Source organism: Gymnoscopelus microlampas (assembly GCF_963454915.1).
Source record: "Gymnoscopelus microlampas genome assembly, chromosome: 16".
Classification (NCBI taxonomy): domain Eukaryota; kingdom Metazoa; phylum Chordata; class Actinopteri; order Myctophiformes; family Myctophidae; genus Gymnoscopelus; species Gymnoscopelus microlampas.
In genome coordinates, this window is record NC_139953.1 from 46,906,662 (window position 1) to 46,932,251 (window position 25,590).

A 25,590-nucleotide genomic window follows, 5' to 3' on the forward strand; every position below is an offset into this window, starting at 1 on the left:
GTTTCTTTCAGGTTGTAGTGTGACTATGTTGGTAGTGTTGTGGCTGTTATTTTGTGTGTGTGTGTGAGAGAGAGAATTTGCATTCAATATATTTTTAGACATAAGCCTCTGTAAATCCAGGCCCTGGACCTGGTCATTTCGTTCCGTTCACACTAATCACATGACGCTGCTACATTTTAATCAAGACAATCTACGTTTTTCATTTGAAAGTTTAATTTCTTGCCCGAAGAAGAACAAGATCAAGATCACCATGTTGATGTATTTCATCAACATGGTGATCTTGATCAACAACGAGATGCACATTTTGAATGAAAAATTTCTACCCAATGGAGCAACTATTTTTGATTGCTCGCCCACATTTGGAGTTACATCATGGCAAGGTAACTATACAATCCAAAATCAGAATGTGGTACTTATGATCATATTATTTTATGAACAATCTAATGAGCATTTTTCTTTCTTTCTTGACCCAGATTGGACCTGGTGCTGAAGACGATGAGAGATTATCGCCTCGACATACTAGGCCAGGGGCATTCAACTAGATTAGACAGGGGCCCAAAATTGTTAAATGAATTGAGGTCGGAGGCCACAGGCCTATGAAAACAAAAGAAAATAAGCAAATGTTCATGGTTAACCGTTTAACCGGTAACTGTTAAGACATTTGTAACCAGATAATACCAACGGTTAAATGGTTCATATTTATTTTTCTTTTAATTGTTAGTGCAAATTCACCCCCCCTCCCCGACATAAAGTGGTGCCTGGAGGCAGATGCACAGCAACCACATAAGACTGCAATTCTGCCTTAAGTTAAACACAGGGAAATAAAGTACCATGCGCACTTCAAGAAGCTGACAAGCTGACATAGACCTGAAGGCTGTGGGATTTCCTTTTCAAAACATTTCACAGAATAACACCATGTTTTGCGGTAAAACTATGATCTGAATTCAAATGTTTTCTTCAATCAAAAATCTTGCAGTTTGATAACTGAGGTAATTATGTACTATGCATGATAATGCAGCATGGCAGATCTACAGCAGTAGGAATACATTTCCTGACACAGAGTAGAGGATCGTCCCCAAATATTCTGGAATACAACTGCTTCCAATAATGAATTAGTCAAATCAATTAAGCATGTGTCACTCCTCCAGCGCAGTGAGGACTGGGAGATTAATTTCTAGTTGATAACAACACAATATACTATTGTAATTTCCCCCAAATTATCATCAACATTGACCATCATCTTCAGTTTAAAAGTATATAAACAAGTTCTCACTATAAACCACATTGTTTCAGAGGACATAAGACACTAATAACAAATACAATATAAATACTGACCCATAAAGATGAATGCCACTAATGCCATAGTCATAATCTTATCATCTGTACCAACCAAGTGTAGCCAGTGTTGGGAAAGTTCACTTTCTACATGAACTAGTTCAGTTCATAATTACACATTTTGAACTAAAGGTCATGGTTCCAAAAATGAACTATTTAGTTCATTTATTGTTCTTTTTTTTTCAATACGTTGCTGTGAGCTATTTGTAAAAAATATTGCCACAGCCATATTAAACCACAGACAGCAATTATTTTTCCTGTTTTAACACCTAATAGTAATACTAGACACACACACCTCCCCTCTGCAGTGCTCTAAAGCAAATGCAGTATGTCTCATTCCTCTCCAAAAGCCCTTGATGGAATATGAATAAGGATTACTGTGATTATGGTAAACTCACATTTCCTATCGCACACGCCATACCTGTAACTTTAACTAACCCCCCCAAAAAAACATGTTTGATTTTTTTTTAGTTTTTTTGGAAAAAACATCCTGTCTATATAAGTGTCCTATCCGTCCTGTCTATGTAAGTGTCCTATCCATCCGTCTTGTCTGTAAGTGTCCTATCCGTCCTGTCTATATAAGTGTCCTATCCGTCCTGTCTATGTAAGTGTCCTATCCATCTGTCCTGTCTGTGTAAGTGTCCTATCCATCTGTCCTGTCTATGTAAGTGTCCTATCCATCTGTCCTGGCTATGTAAGTGTCCTATCCGTCCTGTCGGTGTAAGTGTCCTGTCTATATAAGTGTCCTATCCGTCCTGTCTATGTAAGTGTCCTATCCATCTGTCCTGTCTGTGTAAGTGTCCTATCCATCTGTCCTGTCTATGTAAGTGTCCTATCCATCTGTCCTGTCTGTGTAAGTGTCCTATCCGTCCTGTCGGTGTAAGTGTCCTATCCGTCCTGTCTGTGTAAGTGTCCTATCCGTCCTGTCTGTGGAAGTGTCCTATCCGTCCTGTCTATATAAGTGTCCTATCCGTCCTGTCTATGTAAGTGTCCTATCCATCTGTCCTGTCTGTGTAAGTGTCCTATCCGTCCTGTCGGTGTAAGTGTCCTATCCGTCCTGTCTGTGTAAGTGTCCTATCCATCCTGTCTGTGGAAGTGTCCTATCCGTCCTGTCTGTGGAAGTGTCCTATCCGTCCTGTCTGTGGAAGTGTCCTATCCGTCCTGTCTGTGGAAGTGTCCTATCCGTCCTGTCTGTGGAAGTGTCCTATCCATCCTGTCTGTGGAAGTGTCCTATCCGTCCCGTCTGTGGAAGTGTCCTATCCGTCCCGTCTGTGGAAGTGTCCCATCCGTCCTGTCTGTGGAAGTGTCCCATCCGTCCCGTCTGTGGAAGTGTCCCATCCGTCCCGTCTGTGGAAGTGTCCCATCCGTCCCGTCTGTGGAAGTGTCCCATCCGTCCCGTCTGTGGAAGTGTCCCATCCGTCCCGTCTGTGGAAGTGTCCCATCCGTCCCGTCTGTGGAAGTGTCCCATCCGTCCCGTCTGTGGAAGTGTCCCATCCGTCCCGTCTGTGGAAGTGTCCCATCCGTCCCGTGGGTCGGAGTGTCCCATCCACCCCGTCGGTCGGAGTGTCCCATCCATCCCGTCGGTCGGAGTGTCCCATCCACCCCGTCGGTCGAAGTGTCCCATCCATCCATCCATCCCGTCTGTCGAAGTGTCCTCTCCATCCATCCACCCCGTCGGTCGAAGTGTCCTCTCCATCCATCCATCCCGTCGGTCGAAGTGTCCTATCCATCCATCCCGTCTGTCGAAGTGTCCTATCCATCCATCCCGTCGGTCGAAGTGTCCTATCCATCCATCCATCCATCCCGTCGGTCGAAGTGTTCTATCCATCCATCCATCCCGTCGGTCGAAGTGTCCTATCCATCCATCCATCCCGTCTTTCGAAGTGTCCTATCCATCCATCCATCCCGTCGGTCGAAGTGTCCTATCCATCCATCCATCCCGTCTGTCGAAGTGTCCTATCATCCATCAACCCCGTATGTCGAAGTGTCCTATCCATCCATCCACCCCGTCTGTCGAAGTGTCCTCTCCATCCATCCATCCCGTGTGTCGAAGTGTCCTATCCATCCATCCATCCCGTCGGTCGAAGTGTCCTATCCATCCATCCATCCCGTCGGTCGAAGTGTCCTATCCATCCATCCCGTCTGTCGAAGTGTCCTATCCATCCATCCATCCCGTCTGTCGAAGTGTCCTATCCATCCATCCATCCCGTCGGTCGAAGTGTCCTATCCATCCATCCATCCCGTCTGTCGAAATGTCCTATCCATCCATCCATCCCGTCGGTCGAAGTGTCCTATCCATCCATCCATCCCGTCTGTCGAAGTGTCCTATCCATCCATCCACCACGTCTGTCGAAGTGTCCTATCCATCCATCCACCCCGTCGGTCGAAGTGTCCTATCCATCCAGACGGGACGGACGGTGTCCCATCCGTCCCGTCTGTGGAAGTGTCCCATCCGTCCCGTCTGTGGAAGTGTCCCATCCGTCCCGTGGGTCGGAGTGTCCCATCCACCCCGTCGGTCGGAGTGTCCCATCCATCCCGTCGGTCGGAGTGTCCCATCCACCCCGTCGGTCGAAGTGTCCCATCCATCCATCCATCCCGTCTGTCGAAGTGTCCTCTCCATCCATCCACCCCGTCGGTCGAAGTGTCCTATCCATCCATCCATCCCGTCGGTCGAAGTGTCCTATCCATCCATCCCGTCTGTCGAAGTGTCCTATCCATCCATCCCGTCGGTCGAAGTGTCCTATCCATCCATCCATCCATCCCGTCGGTCGAAGTGTTCTATCCATCCATCCATCCCGTCGGTCGAAGTGTCCTATCCATCCATCCATCCCGTCTTTCGAAGTGTCCTATCCATCCATCCATCCCGTCGGTCGAAGTGTCCTATCCATCCATCCATCCCGTCTGTCGAAGTGTCCTATCATCCATCAACCCCGTATGTCGAAGTGTCCTATCCATCCATCCACCCCGTCTGTCGAAGTGTCCTCTCCATCCATCCATCCCGTGTGTCGAAGTGTCCTATCCATCCATCCATCCCGTCGGTCGAAGTGTCCTATCCATCCATCCATCCCGTCGGTCGAAGTGTCCTATCCATCCATCCCGTCTGTCGAAGTGTCCTATCCATCCATCCATCCCGTCTGTCGAAGTGTCCTATCCATCCATCCATCCCGTCGGTCGAAGTGTCCTATCCATCCATCCATCCCGTCTGTCGAAATGTCCTATCCATCCATCCATCCCGTCGGTCGAAGTGTCCTATCCATCCATCCATCCCGTCTGTCGAAGTGTCCTATCCATCCATCCACCACGTCTGTCGAAGTGTCCTATCCATCCATCCACCCCGTCGGTCGAAGTGTCCTATCCATCCATCCGTGGAACGTGAGAACCATGTATGAGACAGGGAAGACATTACAAGTGGCAGCAAGAGATGAGGACCCGAGATGAGGGCGTGGCTGCACGACATTGAGCTGGACATCTAATGATGATAAACGAAAGAAGAAGAAGCCTGAGTCTCACTTATGTTTGTAATATATTGTAATAAGTGTAATAAATATTTATTTTTGTTTGTTATATATTGTAATATATGTAATATCTATTTACTTCTGTTTGTAATGTAATATATAATATCTATTTACTTCTGTTTGTAATATATTGTAATATATGTAATATCTGTTTACGTCTGTTTGTAATAAATGTGACGTCCGTGTAAGTCTGAAATGTATCCAGAGCCTGCAGCCCTGTATCCAGAACCCTGCCGATCTGCCGATCACATAATCACCTCTGTGTCCTGTACAGACCACCATCGTAGGCCGGCCTCTTTGATGTGGGACCCGAGATGAGGGCGTGGCTGCACGTCATTGAGCTGGACATCTAATGATGATAAACGAAAGAAGAAGCCTGAGTCTCACTTATGTTTGTAATATATTGTAATATATGTAATATGTATTTACTTTTGTTTGTATTATATTGTAATATATGTAATATATATTTACTTCTGTTTGTATTATATTGTAATATATGTAATATATATTTACTTCTGTTTGTAATATATTGTAATATATGTAATACGTCTGTTTGTAATGTATGTGGCGTCCGTGTACGTCTGTTTGCAATCCCCCCACCACCCCCAACCCCCCAACCCCCAATCCCCACCCCCCCCCCCACAGAGGGGGGAGGTGGGGGTGTCCCCACTCTCGGCCTGCACCTTGTCCCGTCTGTGGAAGTGTCCCATCCACCCCGTCGGTCGGAGTGTCCCATCCACCCATCCATCCCGTCGGTCGGAGTGTCCTATTCATCCATCCACCCCGTCGGTCGAAGTGTCCCATCCATCCATCCACCCCGTCGGTCGAAGTGTCCTCTCCATCCATCCATCCCGTCGGTCGAAGTGTCCTCTCCATCCATCCATCCCGTCTGTCGAAGTGTCCTATCCATCCATCCCGTCGGTCGAAGTGTCCTATCCATCCATCCATCCCGTCGGTCGAAGTGTCCCATCCATCCATCCCGTCTGTCGAAGTGTCCTCTCCATCCATTCATCCCGTCGGTCGAAGTGTCCTATCCATCCATCCCGTCTGTGGAAGTGTCCTATCCATCCATCCCGTCTGTCGAAGTGTCCTATCCATCCATCCCGTCTGTCGAAGTGTCCTATCCATCCATCCATCCCGTCGGTCGAAGTGTCCTATCCATCCATCCATCCCGTCTGTCGAAGTGTCCTATCCATCCATCCATCCCGTCGGTCGAAGTGTCCTATCCATCCATCCACCACGTCTGTCGAAGTGTCCTATCCATCCATCCCGTCTGTCGAAGTGTCCTATCCATCCATCCATCCCGTCTGTCGAATTGTCCTATCCATCCATCCATCCCGTCTGTCGAATTGTCCTATCCATCCATCCCGTCTGTCGAAGTGTCCTATCCATCCATCCCGTCTGTCGAAGTGTCCTATCCATCCATCCATCCCGTCTGTCGAATTGTCCTATCCATCCATCCATCCCGTCTTTCGAAGTGTCCTATCCATCCATCCCGTCTGTTGAAGTGTCCTATCCATCCATCCCGTCTGTCGAAGTGTCCTATCCATCCATCCATCCCGTCGGTCGAAGTGTCCTATCCATCCATCCATCCCGTCGGTCGAAGTGTCCTATCATCCATCCATCCCGTCGGTCAAAGTGTCCTATCATCCATCCATCCCGTCGGTCAAAGTGTCCCATCCATCCATCCCGTCTGTCGAAGTGTCCTATCCATCCATCCCGTCGGTCGAAGTGTCCTATCCATCCATCCATCCCGTCGGTCGAAGTGTCCCATCCATCCATCCCGTCTGTCGAAGTGTCCTATCCATCCATCCATCCCGTCGGTCGAAGTGTCCTATCCATCCATCCATCCCTTCTGTCGAAGTGTCCTATCCATCCATCCACCACGTCTGTTGAAGTGTCCTATCCATCCATCCACCCCGTCGGTCGAAGTGTCCTATCCATCCATCCGTGGAACGTGAGAACCATGTATGAGACAGGGAAGACATTACAAGTGGCAGCAAGAGATGAGGACCCGAGATGAGGGCGTGGCTGCACGACATTGAGCTGGACATCTAATGATGATAAACGAAAGAAGAAGAAGCCTGAGTCTCACTTATGTTTGTAATATATTGTAATAAGTGTAATAAATATTTTTTTTTGTTTGTTATATATTGTAATATATGTAATATCTATTTACTTCTGTTTGTAATGTAATATATAATATCTATTTACTTCTGTTTGTAATATATTGTAATATATATAATATCTGTTTGCGTCTGTTTGTAATATATGTGACGTCCGTGTAAGTCTGAAATGTATCAAGAGCCTGCAGCCCTGTATCCAGAACCCTGCCGATCTGCCGATCACATAATCACCTCTGTGTCCTGTACAGACCACCATCGTAGGCCGGCCTCTTTGATGTGGGACCCGAGATGAGGGCGTGGCTGCACGTTATTGAGCTGGACATCTAATGATGATAAACGAAAGAAGAAGAAGCCTGAGTCTCACATGTTTGTTATATATTGTAATAAGTGTAATAATTATTTATTTTTGTTTGTTATATATTGTAATATATGTAATATCTATTTACTTCTGTTTGTATTATATTGTAATATATGTAATATATATTTACTTCTGTTTGTAATATATTGTAATATATGTAATACGTCTGTTTGTAATGTATTTGGCGTCCGTGTACGTCTGTTTGCAATCCCCCCCCCACCCCCAACCCCCCAACCCCCAATCCCCACCCCCCCCCACAGAGGGGGGAGGTGGGGGTGTCCCCACTCTCGGCCTGCACCTTGTCGTGGTGAGTGGGCTTTAAACCAAGACAGGCCATTTAACCCATTAAAACCGGGAAAGGATCTGTGTCATTTTGATTTTAGATTTTGAAAAAACATTTTCAGATGGGGGGGGGGGGGGGGTCAGTGGCCAAATATATATGTATCAATTTGGGGATCCTTGGCACGAAAAAGTCCCAGAACCACTGATTTAAACTCGCTTCCAAAAGCTGAGTGCCGTACATCGGAAAAACGTTGTACAAATGACCTTTTGTATATTGTGATATAATTTATATGGACGTCGCGATGCGACGCAGTACATTCTGTATTCAGATATGACTTATTCATATTACGTTCTGATCTGCCTAGTGACAGACAAGACTTTGGTGTCAACTTGGCCACAGGCATAACTTCATAATGTCATCACCAGTGCTAATGAATGGAAAGAGTGTCTTAGTGAAAGTGTGTGAATAGTAGTCAAACCTCTCTGGGTTGTCAGGAACATACTGTTCCTCTCCCCATCTCACACTGGTCAGATCATCAGACAGGGTATATTCTGGAAGGGCAGTGTTGGGGTCCAGAATGACAGGAGTGTAAAACGATAAAATACATCTACGATAGTCTTGATCTAAGGCTATTAATATGTAATATGTTGTTTGATTTATGGTTAAAAGTTTTACAACTACATTAACGTTTATTATCATTCAACTTTGGCCAGTAGTTGTACTGTATAATACGAATCTTAGCCCTGACAGAGTGTTAGTGAGTTCTCTGTAACGCTCTGTCAGGTGAGCTGCTCTGCTCATAGACCAACATTACACTGCCGTGAGAGGTCTCCGTCTTTAGTCAAAATAAACTAAACTATTTAGCTACTCACCGAAACAAAGGCTGTTTTGTGTTGCTGAAAATCTATATTCCAGGGTGGGAATATCATCCCACCTTGTCTGTTTAATACACTTTTGGGGCAGAAAATAACATATTTACCGCCAGACGGAAATCATTTTATTTACAGATGAGTCTTAGCGACCACCCTGGAATGTCACCAATAAAGCCTGTATTTCTCCAAACATGTCCAGATGCAAAATATAAGGTGCTTACCCGCTTGCCCCAAATGTTAACTAGGTGTCCGGAGTGTTTGTGTAATGTATTAGTCCATATGTTACAATAAAGAAGTGTTTTAATCTCGTCTGTGGCCAATTCTGTAGGAAGTTCCCAATGGGCGGCGGTGATGGGGCGCATCCGGTGAAAGCCGGAATTACACCCAATGTAAACAGGAAGTAAACGAGGGTTCGGCCACAGACGGGATTAAAACACTCATTTATTGAAAGATATGGACTAATACATTACAAACATGCTCCGGAAACATATTTAACATTTGGGGCAAGCGGGTAAGCACCTTATATGTTGCATTTGTACATGTTTGAAGAAATACGGGCTTTACTGGTGACATTCTAGGAAAAGCTGGGGGCGGGCAAAGACTAAAAATGTCAAAATCGATCAAATACATCTACGATAGTCTTGATCTAAGCCCTAGATCAAGACTATCGTAGATGTATTTGAGCCTTAGATTCTAAGGCTAATATCATATGACACATTAGATACTGTTAAAGCTCTTAAATCAAAATGTTCAGTGCTCACCTAACAGAAGAGAGTCTCACAGAAGATACTTTAGAGTCACTTGATGTTTCTCACACAGGCAACAACCATCTGACCCGCACTTTCCTCTACCAACGTGAGAAGGAACGGCTGCCGTAAAAACGGCCTTAAATCAGTACTGTCGTAACAGTTAAAGGGCACCGCGCAGTTCATCGAAACATTTAATGAGTATGACAGACACATATACACTACTATGCAAAACATCATATAAGCAGTTAGAAAACAGTTCCAGGGGGTCCCCAATTAGTTAATATAGCATCACAATCATTTTAACCACTTTACCCATTTATATGTTGGCTATTCAAAAATAGCAAAATATTTGGAATCATTTTGCATTGTTTTAATATAAATCTTCTCTTCCAGGGGATGGGGTCCCTGGCACCAAATATTTTAAGATGGGGATCCACGGCCAAATATATATATATATATATATATATATATATATATATATATATATATATATATATATATATATATATATATATATATATATATTTGTTTTTTAAGATGGGGGGGTCCTTGACATGAAAAAGTTTGAGAACCACTGCTTTAGGAAACCCTTGTTAATGTGACTGTCATTGATCACAACATCAATCATATATTCTACAAAACTGAGTAATATTCCCCCGTATGGACTCTCAATGTCTTATCATCATCATCATGTCTAACTGCATTAATCCACAGTTACACAGATCTTCCCAGGTAACACCCTCAGAGGGACAGTATCAGCATCAGAGCAAATGCATGGAAAGAGTGTGTCAATGAAAGTGTGTGTGAAGGTGTGTATGTGTGTGTTATTATCAGGATCAGGACCTATCATCGATAGGTCTGAAACGGTGGTTGGTGTGTTTTTTAGAATCTCGACACACAACACACACTGGCTGTTGACATTCCAGACAGAACAGTTTGAGTTTCTCAGCATGCTGACTGCAGAGATCCTCAGACACTGATGAAGTTCTCCTACGTTTTGAAGCTCTCCGTCTCTCCTGTATGAAGGCCTCACACAGGTTCTTCAGAGCCAGGTTACGGGGTAGATGATCTGTTGAACGTATTTCCTTACAAACTGGACATTCCTTTATTTCCTTCTGTCTCCACCATTCTTGCAGACAAGCATTACAGAAGCTGTGGCTACATGACAGGAGAACAGGATCTTTAAAGATGTCATGACACACGAGACAGGAAAAATCCTCTTCTGGAAGAGACGACATGGAAGCCGTTTAGTCTCTGAGTGAAGATACACTCTGCTCAATACAGGAAGTCAGTGATGGTAACACTTCCTCCCCAAGAATGTTCCCTGAAGTTTACTTTCACTGTGAATCGTGGTTGTTGTTAAAGTCCATTCAGCTGACAGTCAGCAGCAGGTTTCAGTGGTCTGGGTCAGTATTCCCTCCTGTAGCTGATGTGGAAATGCAGTCTGTCCTCCTCACTGGAAGTTGTTTTTGATCTGACGGTCAATCTTATCGTCCCAGATGAGTCTGTCAGGGGGGCGGAGCTTTGACACAACACCATAGACCTGTTGCAAAGTACAAACACACACAGAGGATTAAGAGGTGGTCTACAGAAAATAAAGTTCAATTTGAAGGGATCACTGTGAATATGTGTATGTGTATGGGTTCAAAATGATGAAACATATTGTTAAATTAAAGACGCTACAGGGCAAACAACTTGTTTAAACTTATTTCTATTTCATTACTCGTCACTATTCTTGAGTTATGTAACTGTTGTTTTTATATTCTCTGTTTGTGGGACATGGGGGGGCTGGAGGTAAGGGAAAAAAGACAAAAGGTGTACTTTTGACATATAATGGCTTTTAGATACCTATGTACTTGTCAAAATCAAAATCAAATGTACAAATATATTTATATTTACACATACATGCACCTTCAGACACAAACTATGCCCAAACCTAACCTTAAACTCACAGAAACTATGCCTAAACCTAACCTTAAACTCACAGAAACTATGCCTAAACCTAACCGTAAACTCACAGAAACTATGCCTAAACCTAACCTTAAACTCACAGAAACTATGCCTAAACCTAACCTTAAACTCACAGAAACTATTCCCAAACTATTACCTCAAACCAAGCCCATCTGAGGCGACGCTTTGGGAAAAGAGGCCTTATGTAAATATTCCTGTTTATTTTACTCTTTGACGAACAGCGTCTTAAAATGATCAGATTCTGGCTGTGATAGTTATTTTACATAAAGTGTTGTTCAGGTTCAGACTAGAACATAACTCAATATGTCTTTTGTGGTTCAATGACTTGTCAAAACTTGGTATGCCTACATAGAATTTATAGTCTCATCTGCTTTTTATTACAATTGACTTTAATTACTTGTAACAGATTATTTTTTGTTTAATTGCAACTAAGTTAATTGCAAAAAAGTAAAAAAAAGTCTTCCACCACTGAACAAACTACAGGGTAGGTAGAATGAGTGAAATATGTGCCACTTTAATAACAGTTACAATTACTGACATTTGAACGGGCTTGTTACTAATTAAATCATGTGAAAATAACTAAAAAACAAATTCAGAAGATTATATGGTTTATTGTCATATGATATTCTCTTACCTGTAACTTAGGATCCTACTCCAATGTTTTCTCAGAAGTTCACGGTGAAGAAGAGTGCAGCCTGAAAGTTGAACTGAAATAATAACAGTTGCTTGTCTCTGTGTGTCTCTGTGTTCTGTGGTCTGTCTCACTCTGAGCACTGACTGAGCAGGACAGTGTGTGTGTTGTGTTGATGTAGGAGTATAAGTAGTAGCACCTCCCTTTTGTCTTGGAGTGGAGACACACCTCCTCTCAGCTCTCCTCCAATTAACTGCAGTCATATCAGGGCAATTTCAATGTGAAAGGCTCATAACAAAAGCCACCTTGATGATGATGATGGGCCATCATCAGAGAAACATTTACATAGACACAAGTTTCTTTGTGTCCTTTGTGTGCTTCATTAAAATGTTGAATGTTTTTCTTTGCCAAAGAAAGCAAACCCAGAGTTGTCAGTATTAATGATTGATAAAGTTATTGGCTGTGCAATACAATTGTCATTTCAGATTATAAAAAGGTTAGCCGAGTGGTATGGGAATCTAATACAATTTTTATGTATACAAGTTGTTGGACATTACCTTTTTTTCCATTTTAGAAGACTTGCAGAATGCTTTTGGAACAGTAGCATATTAATGGCATGTCATTTTCTTACATTCATAATTGCACCATTTTACAATCGATAGCTACTCACTTGTAGTCATTTTCACAGTAGTAGCCTAACTGTATTGATATAATGTTGTCATACTTTGCATAGTCAAGTCGGTTGAAAACATTTTCATGTCTAGGACAATTGATTTGATTAGCTGTGGACCCCATTTGAAACGTTTTTCTGTCCCAGGATCCCCATATGATTTGTGTTGTTCAAACGTTCTAAGATTATTCCTCATTTTTCACAGATGAACAAAAATGTCCAATCTACAAGCTCACAACACGTCACATCACAATGGTTTCTGAACTTGTAGATCGGCTATTTTCTAAGCGTATCTGCACGGCACACAGAACGGGGGATTGTTAACAAATAATTCACTCTCTGTACTTTTTAAATGTGGACGAGTTTAAGCCCTGATCTGCTAAACACATGAGATGCACCAAACACATTTATTTACATTCCCGTCAATATCCAGTGCAACATTTTGTGCAGATAATATACATCTGCATACTATGTTGTCACCTGAGGTACACTATATGTTCATGTTTATATATTCAATTCAACAAGACATATCAAGACATACATACACAATCATAAATACTAGGAGCAGTAAAAGTATATTTACAGAAAAACAGTGGGGGGTCATTTATTTTGGCAAGCTAGAAGACTTGTAGGTCCAGTTGCAAATTCCAGACAGGCGCTCTTTTATGGTGGTTTTGAAAGAGGGTAGGAAGCCACACTCTTTGATGGCTGTTGGTAGAGCATTCCACATTCATTCTACTATTATGCCACCATAACAGTATAATGAATTAATCCCCTTGTTTGTGCCGAATCTGGGGGGAATGAGATCCGTGGAGCTCCCTCTGGTGTTCTCTTTCCTCTACCCTGAGCCATCCCACCCTAGCATATAATGAGCAGGGGTTAGGTGAGTCCTATATGTGTGGGTTTAGAAGTAACCTGATCAGTTAGTGTTGATAGGTCTGAAGTTGTGTTTTTAATGCCTTTGAGGTGCTAGAGCACCATGAGGTGCATGCAGAGTCAAAATGACATTGGATGAGTGATCCATCTAGTGTCCTAAAAAAATCCTACTGACCAACGAGGAGACCCTGCCCAAAAGTATTGTTCTTTGGTTGACTTTCTTGATTACTTCTGTTTCCACTTTTTCATTCTCTAAAATGCAACCCAGGTAGTTAATTAAAATGTTTTTTTTTTAACCTGCACTTTGTCCTTGTCCGAGACCAGGAGTGCAGAGTCGTCGTAGGCCCTTTAATAGGCCTACAATTTTCCATATTAAAGGGATATTTCACTTTAAAAAAATAGTCTATTCAGGCTTTTGTGAGCACCCCAGACAGTTTTTAAGTTGCTTGGTTCAATCTTTAGATATGATATTCATTTTATCAGACCCTTCCTATACAAACCCATTATAACTCAAGTTTTAACATGTCAAATTCATCAAAAACACCCTTCCTTGGTTCTGGTGACTCATCCTGCCCTCCTAATACGGAGTATTACCTTTTTCATTTATTTAATTTAAAATGTGTATTGTACCCCCCCCCCCATAAAACAAATATTCCAAATAAATGAAACAAGTAATTGAAAAAACACTGTCTGTCCACCTGAGTAGATGATAAAATTACCCATTTTTTGGGGGGGGGGGGGTGAAATATTCCTTTAAACTGGTTGCCTACTTGTCCATCCACATGTAAACAGTATGTCTATATACGTCTGAACTGGTTGTCTTGAGAATGAGAGTCTCTATGTCACCTGTATAAATAAATGATAAATTAATAACAAGAAAAATACAAATAGTATATCTGTGGTTCTCATTGTGAGGTTTTAGGACAATCTTCACCATCCATTCACATACATACTGTATAACTGGTTAATGTACAATAATTGCTATTTGAACAGAATTTCTGGCCTAATGTAAATCAAACTGAGGGTCTTTGGAATGAGAGAGTACTTAGAGAATGACTGTAGCTCAACGACCCACTGTCTGGATACTAGAATGTGTAAATTGGGGGATACTTGGAGACAATGACACACCTTAAGTGTGTAGATGATCTATCTGTGCTGTACTGAGTGGGCCATCTGCATTTAAAATGCAAATAAGACAACAATATGTGTGTGTGTGTGTGTGTGTGTGTGTGTGTGTGTGTGTGTGTGTGTGTGTGTGTGTGTGTGTGTGTGTGTGTGTGTGTGTGTGTGTGTGTGTGTGTGTGTGTGTGTGTGTGTGTGTGTGTGTACGTACACATGTGAGAGATCATGTAGGTATACAGTATCTTCCAGGCTGTTACTACCTGTTTCTAAATTGCACATAAGCAGGACATTGAGTAAATGCAAAAATATAAAATATTCTTACAGTGCTCATTATGCAGAATGTCTCATTTCACACAAAACAATCCCCCAAATCGACAAGCTCACAACTCGAAGCAACACACTGTGAGCTTATGAAGCGGCTATTTTTCAATTGCCCAAGTATAAAATAGGGCTCAATTGGTTAATGTATGTTTTGTAATAATAAATATAAATACATACATAGCCTACATACAGTGGGATTGAAAGCACAATATTCACCTCTGAGATTTAGAGAAGTAGATCTAGCCTACTGTATAGAGAACTGAAAATGTAAATACTCAAGGTACCTCAATATTGTACTTGAATACTAGCCTCATGTAGCCATTCGTCTGGTCCCAGGCTACTTGAATACAGTACTGAGTAAATTCAGTTACTAGTTACTCCACTACACTACACTTTATAAAAATGCAATACTGCAGATTCAGAGATTATTATTGGCAGTAAGTCTGTCATAACAACATGATAAAAGTGGATTTCTGTGAAAGCCATTGATTATATACTGACAGGACAAGCATTGTGTTTATTTCTACAGAACTGGGACAACGCTATGGTTTGTTTTCACACTTGATCGAGCCTTGATGCAAGACTGTCATATTATGTGACAGTACACCATTGGTTCTAAAAGTGGGGTCCGGGGACCCCCAGGGGTACTTGAGGGGGTTCCAGGGGGTCCCCAGCTAAATGATGGATAGGAACCAAATGGACCCTTATGGATCTGTAACTCTGAGAGTGTACAAATGGAACCAAATGGACCCTAACGTCCGCAGCCTAATGCATGTCAAACTGGGGGTCCTTGAAATTGAAATGGTTGAGAATCACTGCAAGAGCCGTAAAAAATCGTCTCTTATGGGGGACCCTGGCATATCTTTTGAAATGGGGGTCTGCGGGCTAATAAGTGTCAATTTGGGGGTCCTTGACATGAAAAAGTTTGAGAACCACTGCAGTAGACAACACTGCATGTCATGTCTACTATTGCAATACCTGCTGTCTACAAGTAGCATGTCTACAAGAAACATGACCATTCACACTGTTTAACTCTCACATTGTTCTTGTACAGCTTTATAGGTTGATAATAGTCAATAGTGACATCTAGTGGACATGCAGGGTAAACCTGCATGTCCATGTATGTACCTAAACAGTGCATCTGAGTGAGAATAAAGTGAATCTGAATCTATGTTACACCCACAGTTATATTGATATGGGGGCCGTGATTACATGCAAAATACACACCAAAACATGTATATTGTTCTATTCAAATGATATTGAATCGTGTCTCAAAACGGTCTCCCTAAACTGGATATCAGAACATTAACACTTTATATGAGCTGATGTCCATTTGACACTGAACTGTGTGGCTCATAGAATTGTTAATATTACATCCACATGAGTTTAGCTTGAATGTATTTACTTAGCCTTACTGCTCTGAGTTCATAGCTAAATCACCATGGAAGGATTCTATATTGTTCTATATTATTATATCATAGTGTTCTAATGTTACATTATTATATCATAATGTTCCATTAACCATCTAAAAAGCAGCTCCAGCATGTGTCTCTTGGTGACATCATCACTAGTCTTGTCACTCTGCCTTTCATCTTAAGACAATTAAAACTGATCTCTACAATATAGAAATAAATAATGTCAACTCTTTTAAAGTGATCCAACCTGGGGGTGACGGCCCAAGTGAAAAAATAATATACTAAATATATTTTTCAGAAGTATACTTAATATACTCTTTTTGTACTTGATAAATTACATTTAAATTGTGTTATTTTGGAACCACTTAAGTAGTACTTAGTATATTAAAAGTTGAACTAAAGATATGCTAAAACATATCTTTAATATACTTTTATGTACTTTCCCCCCCCAAAAAAATACAATTTAATTACAACTTTACTTAACTGAAGTACAATTGCTGAAGTATACTATCATTACATTTATAGTGCATTACAAATACATATCAAGTACTAAATAAATATATATAGAGTATATAGCAATTATGCTTAAAATATACAATCAATGTATTACAAATATACTTGGAGTATAAAATAAATGAATGTGAAGTATACTTTTAATAGTTTCAAGTATACTATCAATGTAATAATAAAGTATTTAAACTACAATCCAAATGTGCTAAAATATACTTTCAATGTAATAATAATGTATTTCAACTACAACTCAATTTAACTAAATGTACACAGTTAGTTAATTTAAAATATACTATTATTACATTGAAAGTATATTTTAAGCATAATTGCTATACTCTATATTTATTTATTTAGTACTTGATATGTATTGGTAATACACTATAAATTGAATGATAGTACACTTTAATGACATCAGCAAAACTGTACTATAAGTATATTTGTAATTAAATTGTATTTTTTATTGTGGGGGAGAAAGTACATAAAAGTATATTAAAGATATGTTTTAGCTTATCTGTAGTGCAACTTTTGGTATATTAAGTACAACTTAAATGTTTCCAATCAACATAATTTAAATTGAATTTTATAAAAAAGTACAAATGAGTATATTCAATATTCTTCTGTGAAATGTAATTTAATATTTTTTCAAAATAACCCTACACGAATGGAAGAGCAATGTAACGTGAATGCTTGAGGTTTAGTTGTCTGTAAGAGCTATGACAACTCTCAATTGATACAACCTTCAACAACACACTCACGCTATATTTAATGATGTGAAAAGGGGAGAGAGACTGACCAAACAAACAGACATTTACAGTCATGGTTTTACTAACAAATGACATAAAATACCATAAATCACCAAATAGCACCAAAACAAAACACTAAACTCAATAACCCATAACATAACCGCACTACGCATTCCCATATTCAAATAATAACACAAATAAGAACAATAACACAAATTTCCCAGCATGCACTGCGCCTCAGTGCATGCTGGGAAATGGACTTCCTCTAGCCACCATAAATGTAATGATAGTATACTTTAATGACATCAGCAAAAGTGTCCTTCAGATAGATACTGTAAGTATATTTGTAATTAAAGTATATATATATTTAATTAAATAAAAATGTGCTTTTCAAAAGTGTATTCATATAATGTTTATTTTTTGTTTAACTTAAGTACATTTAATGTTAAATATATTTAAATGATTATAGTATAAGTGCTTTTACAGTATATTTATAGTAGATTATCCTCAATATGCACTTATTTTAAGATATACTATAATATACTTATTAAAAGTATACTTTTCACAAAAACGATTTAAAATATGTTCAAGTATATATTTTTGTAAGTATGTTAATGTCTATTTTATTGAAGTTTCACTTAAGTACTACTTCGTAAAAGTACACTTTTCATCAGTGCATTTATAATATAAGGCTGAAAAAATATACCGAAAAAGCATTATACTTAAAGTTTGCTTTAGTATACTTTTTAAGTATACTATCATGAATATGTTCCCGGATGCTATTAGTAATATACTTCTTAACATTATACTTGTAATATACTTGTTTTAAAGTGCATTCAATATATACTTCTACAAAGCACATGAAATACTAACTAAGCACATTTTTTTAAAGTTTACTAATGTGCTTTGTCAAAATATATTTTGAATGCACTTTAAAACAAGTATATTACAAGTATAATGTTAAGAGGTATATTACTAATAGCATCCAGGAGTAATATACTTCTTGAAATTATACTTGTAATATACTTGTTTTAAAGTGCATTCAAAATATATTTTTACAAAGCACATTAGTAAACTTTAAAAAAAATTGTGCTAAATTACAAATTAATTTATGTTAGTATTTAATGTGCTTTGTAGAAATATGTTTTGAATGCACTTTAAAACAGGTATATTAGAAGTATAATGTTAAGAAGTATATTACTAATAGCATCTGGAACATATTCATAAATAGTATACTTATAAAGTATAGTAAAGCAAACTTTAAGTATAATACTTTTTCAGTATATTTTTTCAGCCTTATACTATAAATACACTGATGAAAAGTGAACTTTTACGAAGTAGTACTTAAGTGAAACTTCAATAAAATAGGCATTAACATACTTACAAAAATATATACTTGAACATATTTTAAATAGTTTTTGTGAAAAGTATACTTTTAATAAGCATATTATAGTATATCTTAAAAGAAGTGCCTATTGAGGATAATTTGCTATGAATATACTTTAAAAGCACTTAAAATATAAGTATTTAAAATACATTTAACATTAAATGTACTTAAGTTAAACAACAATTCAACAGTATATGAATAGACTTTTGAAAAGTACATTTTAATTTAATTAAATATATATTTTTTGTTTTGTAGACTTTTCACAAATGTCCTAAATTACAAATTAATTTATGTTAACATTTAATGTGCTTTGTAGAAATACGTTTTGAATGCACTTTAAAACAAGCATATTATAAGTATAATGTTAAGAAGTATATTACTAATAGCATCCGGGAACATATTCATAAATAGTATACTTATAAAGTATACTAAAGCAAACATTAAGTATAATGCTTTTTCAGTATATTTTTCCAGCCTTATACTATAAATGCACTGATGAAAAGTGTACTTTTACGAAGTAGTACTTGAGTGAAATTTCAATACAATAGGCATTAACATACTTACAAAAATATATACTTGAACATATTTTAAATAGTTTTTGTGAAAAGTATACTTTTAATAAGCATATTATAGTATATCTTAAAATAAGTGTATATTGAGGATAATTTGCTATGAATATACTTTAAAAGCACTTAAAATATAATAATTAAAAATATATTTAACATTAAATGTACTTAAGTTAAACAACAATTCAACAGTATATGAATAGACTTTTGAAAAGTACATTCTTATTTAATTAAATATATATTTTTTGTTTAGTACACTTTGAACAATGTGCTAAATTACAACTTAATTCATGTTGACATTAAATGTGCTTTGTAGAAATATATTTTGAATACACTCTGATTATATTTGCTAAAATATATTTTGCCCAAAAATGCACTGTTAGTATGCTTTGACAAAAGTTCAAATTGACAATTAACATACTTTTTGTGCTAAAAGTATACTTTAGCACAAAAAAAATACATTTTTTTTTCACTTGGGGGGGCCTTCTCTGTGGGCCCCATGGAACTCACTCCCACCTCACATCAAAGCTGCTCCCACCCTCGCCACGTTTAAAACCACACTCAAAAGCCACCTTTTCAGACTAGCATTCCCTACCTAATCCCTCTTTTATACCTTTACTTCTATAGTGTTTAACTTTTTAATCTATTTTTTTCCTAATAAGTTTTAATTTAATTTTCCGTTTTGTAAAGCGACGTTGAGTACTAAGAAAAGCAATTCATTGTAGTATTATTATTATAATGCTAGTCTTCCTTTATGCTTTCATCATTATGATGCAGTACAAAACACTATGAATGTTGAAAATGATTGTAATTAAATTCATTATGTATGAAATTATTTCTTCAAATACAAAATAACTACACAGCAGTTTTAGTCACAGACGTCATGCCAACACACCCTGCAGTAAGACTAGACTAGAATCACACATGCATCCACTACCTCACTATAAAAACAACCATGACTCCAGATCATGTTTCTATAGTCAGACTTTAATTAGGAATGCAGTCCCATTACACATCAGTAACAGATAGTCTCCCATCTCATTAAAGAGACTGAATGAAAAGAAAAACAGCTAACAGCACAGTTCAGTGAGTATGAAGACCCAAAAATTAAAAGACAAAACAAAAATAACAACTTGACTCACTGTGACTTGCTTGTGACATCACAGATGTCATCAAAAACAGAGTTTTCATTGTCATCCTGTTAAATAGGGATTTAAATTTATCGGGATAACAATGGAAACTAATTTCTACAGGTTTAAAGAAAAAACCCATAGGATGAGAATCACTGCCTGAGGACAGTGGTTCTCAAAATTGGGGTCCTTGGGGGGGTTCCAAGGTGTATACGGCCATAGCTGAGTGGTTAGTGAGCCCGCCTAGGGAGCCAAAGGCCCTGGTTGCCCCACGTTCGATTCCAGGCCAGGCCAGCATATGTGTCGATGAAATGAAATTTGTCCCTGAGCAAGACTCTTAACCACTAATTGCTCACAGGTTCTCATTGGAAACAAGACCGCAAGGACTTTCATGAACGACCTGTTAAAAGGAATTATCCTTATTATCCTATAGTTAATATAGAATCACAATCATTTTAACCACTTTATCCATCTATATGTTGGCTATCCAAAATATGTTGGCTATCCCAAAAAAAAAACTGGCACAAAATATTTTAAGATGGGGGTCCACGGCCAAATACATTTGGGGGTCCTTGACATGAAAAGGTTTGAGAACCACAGCGTTATAAAACACTTGTTAATGTGACTGTCATTGACCACAACACAATCATTTAGATGATATGAGTAATATCCTCCTTTAAACTCTCAATGTCTTATCATCATCATCATCATCATCATCATGTCTAACTGCATTGATCCACAGTTACACTGATCTTCCCAGGTAACATCTTCAGAGGGACAATATCAGCATAAGTGTAAATGTATGGAAAGAGTGTGTCAGTGAAAGTGTGTGTGAAGGTGTGTATGTGTGTGTTAGTATCGGGATCAGAGAATGACAGCTTTCCTTCATCCCAGTCCAGCTGGACTCTGATCCTCTGAGGATTCTGCTTCAATGAGAGAACAGTGACTGACCCTGATGAGGAGCGTGCTCTGTATTTACCTTCAAATAACCCTATTCTCCAGTGCTGATCCCCTCTGTCTCCCTTCCTCTGGTAAGACTCTGCTAACACACCCACTACCCAGTCTGCGTTGTCTCCAACCTCAACATCCCAGCCGTGAGTCCCTGAGTTAAAGCCCTCAGAACCCAGTACGAGGCCAACTTCGTCAAACCTCTCTGGGTTGTCAGGCAGCTCCTGATCCGCTCCCCATCTCACACTGGTCAGATCATCAGACAGGGTGTATGATGGATGGGCAGTGTTGGGGTCCAGAATGACAGGAGTGTAGGAGACAATGTCTTTCATCTTGTCCCAGACTCTGAAGGTCAGGTTGCCCAGGTGTTTGGTCACGTCTATCAGTGGTCCTGAGACCAGCTCCCACAGCTGGTCCTGCAGTGTGAACTGGACTCTTTCCATTGTGGTCTTATAGTTCTGCAGGAATGAGATGTGTTCAGCTCTCAGCTCTTCCTCTATGGCTCTGATGTTGTTTGAAAGGGTTAATATGTCTCTGTTCAGACCCTCAATCTTCTCCTTCATCATCCGACTCTTCTGCTGCTCTTCATCCCTCAGTGCAGTGATGCTGGCCTCTTCTTCCTCTTGTAGAAACTGGTGAAGCTTCTTAAACTGTTCCTTAATCTGTCTCTCTGTGTGCCGGGCCTGGACCTTAATGTGTTTCACTGTTCGGTAACTCTTTTTTTTAACTTGATGAAAGACCTTCAGTTTCTCCTGTAAAGGCTTCAGTAATTCCTGGACTTCCTCCTTGTGATCCAGAGCAGCTTCATCGATGGGTCTGAAACTGTGGTTGGTGTGTTTTTTAGAATCTCGACACACAAGACACACTGGCTGTTGACATTCCAGGCAGAACAGTTTGAGTTTCTCAGCATGCAGACTGCAGAGATCCTCAGACCCTGATGAAGTTCTCTTACGTTTTGAAGCTCTCTGTCTCTCCTGTATGAAGGCCTCACACAGGTTCTTCAGAGCCAGGTTACGGGGTAGATTATCTGTTGAATGTATTTCCTTACAAACTGGACATTCCTTTATTGTCTTCCGTCTCCACCATTCCTGCAGACAAGCATTACAGAAGCTGTGGCTACATGACAGGAGAACAGGATCTTTAAAGATGTCACGACACACAGGACAGGAATAATCCTCTTCTGGAAGAGACGACGTGGAAGCCATTTAGTCTCTGAGTGAAGCTATACAAACACTCTGCTCAATACAGGAAGTCAGTCAGTCGTAGTAACACTTCTTCCTCTAGAATGTTCCCTGAAGTTTACTTTCACTGTGGATCGTGGTTGTTGCTAAAGTCCATTCAGCTGACAGAGTCAGCAGCAGGTTCCAGTGGTCTGGGTTCCCTCCTGTAGCTGATGTGGAAAGACAGTCTGTCCTCCTCACTGACGGGTCTGACGGGGGTGGATCTTTGACACACACACACACACACACACACACACACACACACACACACACACACACACACACACACACACACACACACACACACACACACACACACACACACACACACACACACACACACACACACACTTAATTTAATACTCGTATAACGTACGGCCCAAACATATTGAATTGGTTGAATGAGATGTATCAAAGTCAGGGCAGTCTTTTATTTCCTATATAATTAGTATAGACAGGAAACAGGAAGAGCCGGAGGGAGTCTACTTAACCCATGCAAATACCCCAGAGTACTGAAACCTGAACATGCTGTCAGTGCAATAACTTTAAAGCTTCACTCCACGTGTTTTGCCTGTGGACATAATTATCTCAACGGTCTGATTCCTTAACGCTTCCCTTTAACCATTCCTAGATTTGAAAATAAATAAACAAATCAGCCTTCATTAAAGAAATGTATGAACAAGTACATTATTGTATACCTCTGGGTTACTTGAGGGGGTTCCAAATGGACACTTACAGGTATGTAACTCTGAGAGTGTACAAATGGAACCAAAATACCAAATGGACCTGTAAGGGTCCTTTTGGTTCCATTTGTACACTCTCAAGAGTCATAGTGGGCCTTGAAACTAAAAAGTTAAGAGTAAAAGTATCAGAACTACAATGTAGAAATACTGTCACAAGTAAAAAGTAAGTAAAAAATGCTTTACAACTTTTACTTGAGTAAAAGTAAAAAAGAATGTTGGCTGCAAAATATACTTGCAGTGCTCATTATGCAGAATGTCCCATTTCACAACAAAAATAGCAGATCTACACAAGTCACAACTCGAAGCGGCACATTGAGAGCTTGTAAATCGGCTATTTTTCAGTATCCCAAGTATAAAATAGGGTTTAATTGGTTAGTGTATGTATTGTAATAATACGTATAAATAATTAAATATGCAAATATGTAAATAAAGTTTTTAAATGACTGCAGTGGAATTAAAAGCACAATATTCTCCTCTGAGATTTAGAGAAGTAGATGTACTGTATAGAGAACTGAACATGTAAATACTCAAGGTACCTCAACATTGTACTTGAATACAGTACTGAGTAAATTCAGTTACTTGGTTACTCCACCATTGTGTAGGTGTAAAACACAGCAAAACAAGAACACTTTATAAAAATGCAATACTGCAGATTCAGAGATTATTACTGGCAGTAAGTCTGTCATAACAACATGACAAAAGTGGATTTTTGTGAAAGCCATTGATTATATACTGACAGGACAAGCATTGTGTTTATTTCTACAGAACTGGGACAACGCTATGGTTTGTTTTCACACTTAGATCAACCTAATGGTTTAATAAGTGTCAAGTATCACTCCCTCCAGACAAACACACAACTCAATAGTTATTCATATCATACACTGATAGCTTCACTGTGACTCATTTATACCTAGCCTTGATACAAGACTCTCATATATAATGACAGGTAGTGTTTGTGTAACCAATGCTGCAGCTCATGACAACATTATTACAAAGACCATGTAGCTGTACCAACTGTAGAATGTATTTTATTTCCTTGTACAAATATTTTATTTACTCCACTGCGCCCTCTATAAATCTGCTCAATGGTAATTTATATTGACCAGATCTGTAGGGGGCGCAGTGGAGTAAATAAAATGATTTCCGTCTGGCGGTAAATATGTTATTTTCTGCCCCAAAAGTGTATTATACAGAGAAGGTGGGGTGCTGAGAGTCTTCCCACCCTGGAATACAGACTTTCAACAACACAAAACAGCCTTTGTTTCGGTGAGAAGCTAAATAGTTTAGTTTATTTTTTACTAAAGACGGAGACCTCTCACGGCGGTGTAATGTTGGTCTATGAGCAGAGCAGCTCAGCTGGCAGAGCGTTAGAGAGAACTCACTAACACTCTGTCTGGGCTAAGATTCGTATTACAATACAACTACTGGCCAAAGTTGAATGATAATAAACGTTAATGTAGTTGTAAAACTTTTAACCATAAATCAAACAACATATTACATATTAATAGCCTTAGATCAAGACTATCGTAGATGTATTTTATAGATTTTGACATGAGTCTTAGCGACCACCCTGGAATGTCACCAATAAAGCCTGTATTTCTCCAAACATGTCCAGATGCAACATATAAGGTGTTTACCCGCTTGCCCCAAATGTTAAATATGTTTACGGAGCATGTTTGTAATGTATTAGCCCATATCTTTCAATAAATGAGTGTTTTAATCCCGTCTGTGGCCGAACCCTCGTTTACTTCTTTTTTACATTGGGTGTAATTCCGGCTTTCACCGGATGCGCCCCATCACCACCGGGAACTTCCTACAGAATCGGCCACAGACTAAGAAAAGCTGGGGGGGGGCTAAGACTCTCGTAGATATGAAAATGTCAAAATCGATCAAATAAATCTACGATAGTGTTCTTGATCTAAGGCTAATATCATATGACACATTAGATACTGTTAACGCTCTTAAATCAACATGTTCAGTGCTCACCTAACAGAAGAGAGTCTCACAGAAGATACTTTAGAGTCACTTGATGTTTCTCACACAGGCAACAACATCTGACCCCGGACCCGCGCTTTGGTTTCCTCTACCAACGTGAGAAG

At 39.5% G+C, this 25,590-nt stretch overlaps 1 protein-coding gene across 1 annotated transcript; it reads right to left on the minus strand.

The window, feature by feature from the left end:
* Window positions 1–20,352: 20,352 nt before the first annotated feature.
* LOC311063688 (nuclear factor 7, ovary-like) lies at window positions 20,353–22,773 on the minus strand. The gene has a single exon (XM_084083233.1). It carries the CDS (start codon window positions 22,731–22,733, stop codon window positions 21,303–21,305), a length of 1,431 nt encoding a protein of 476 aa, XP_083939359.1. The 5' UTR covers window positions 22,734–22,773; the 3' UTR covers window positions 20,353–21,302.
* Window positions 22,774–25,590: the final 2,817 nt, after the last annotated feature.

What these genes read in the sequence shown, in the direction of transcription:
- LOC311063688 (XM_084083233.1), bottom strand. Translation starts at nt 22,733, where the DNA reads ATGGCTTCCACGTCGTCTCTTCCAGAAGAGGATTATTCCTGTCCTGTG.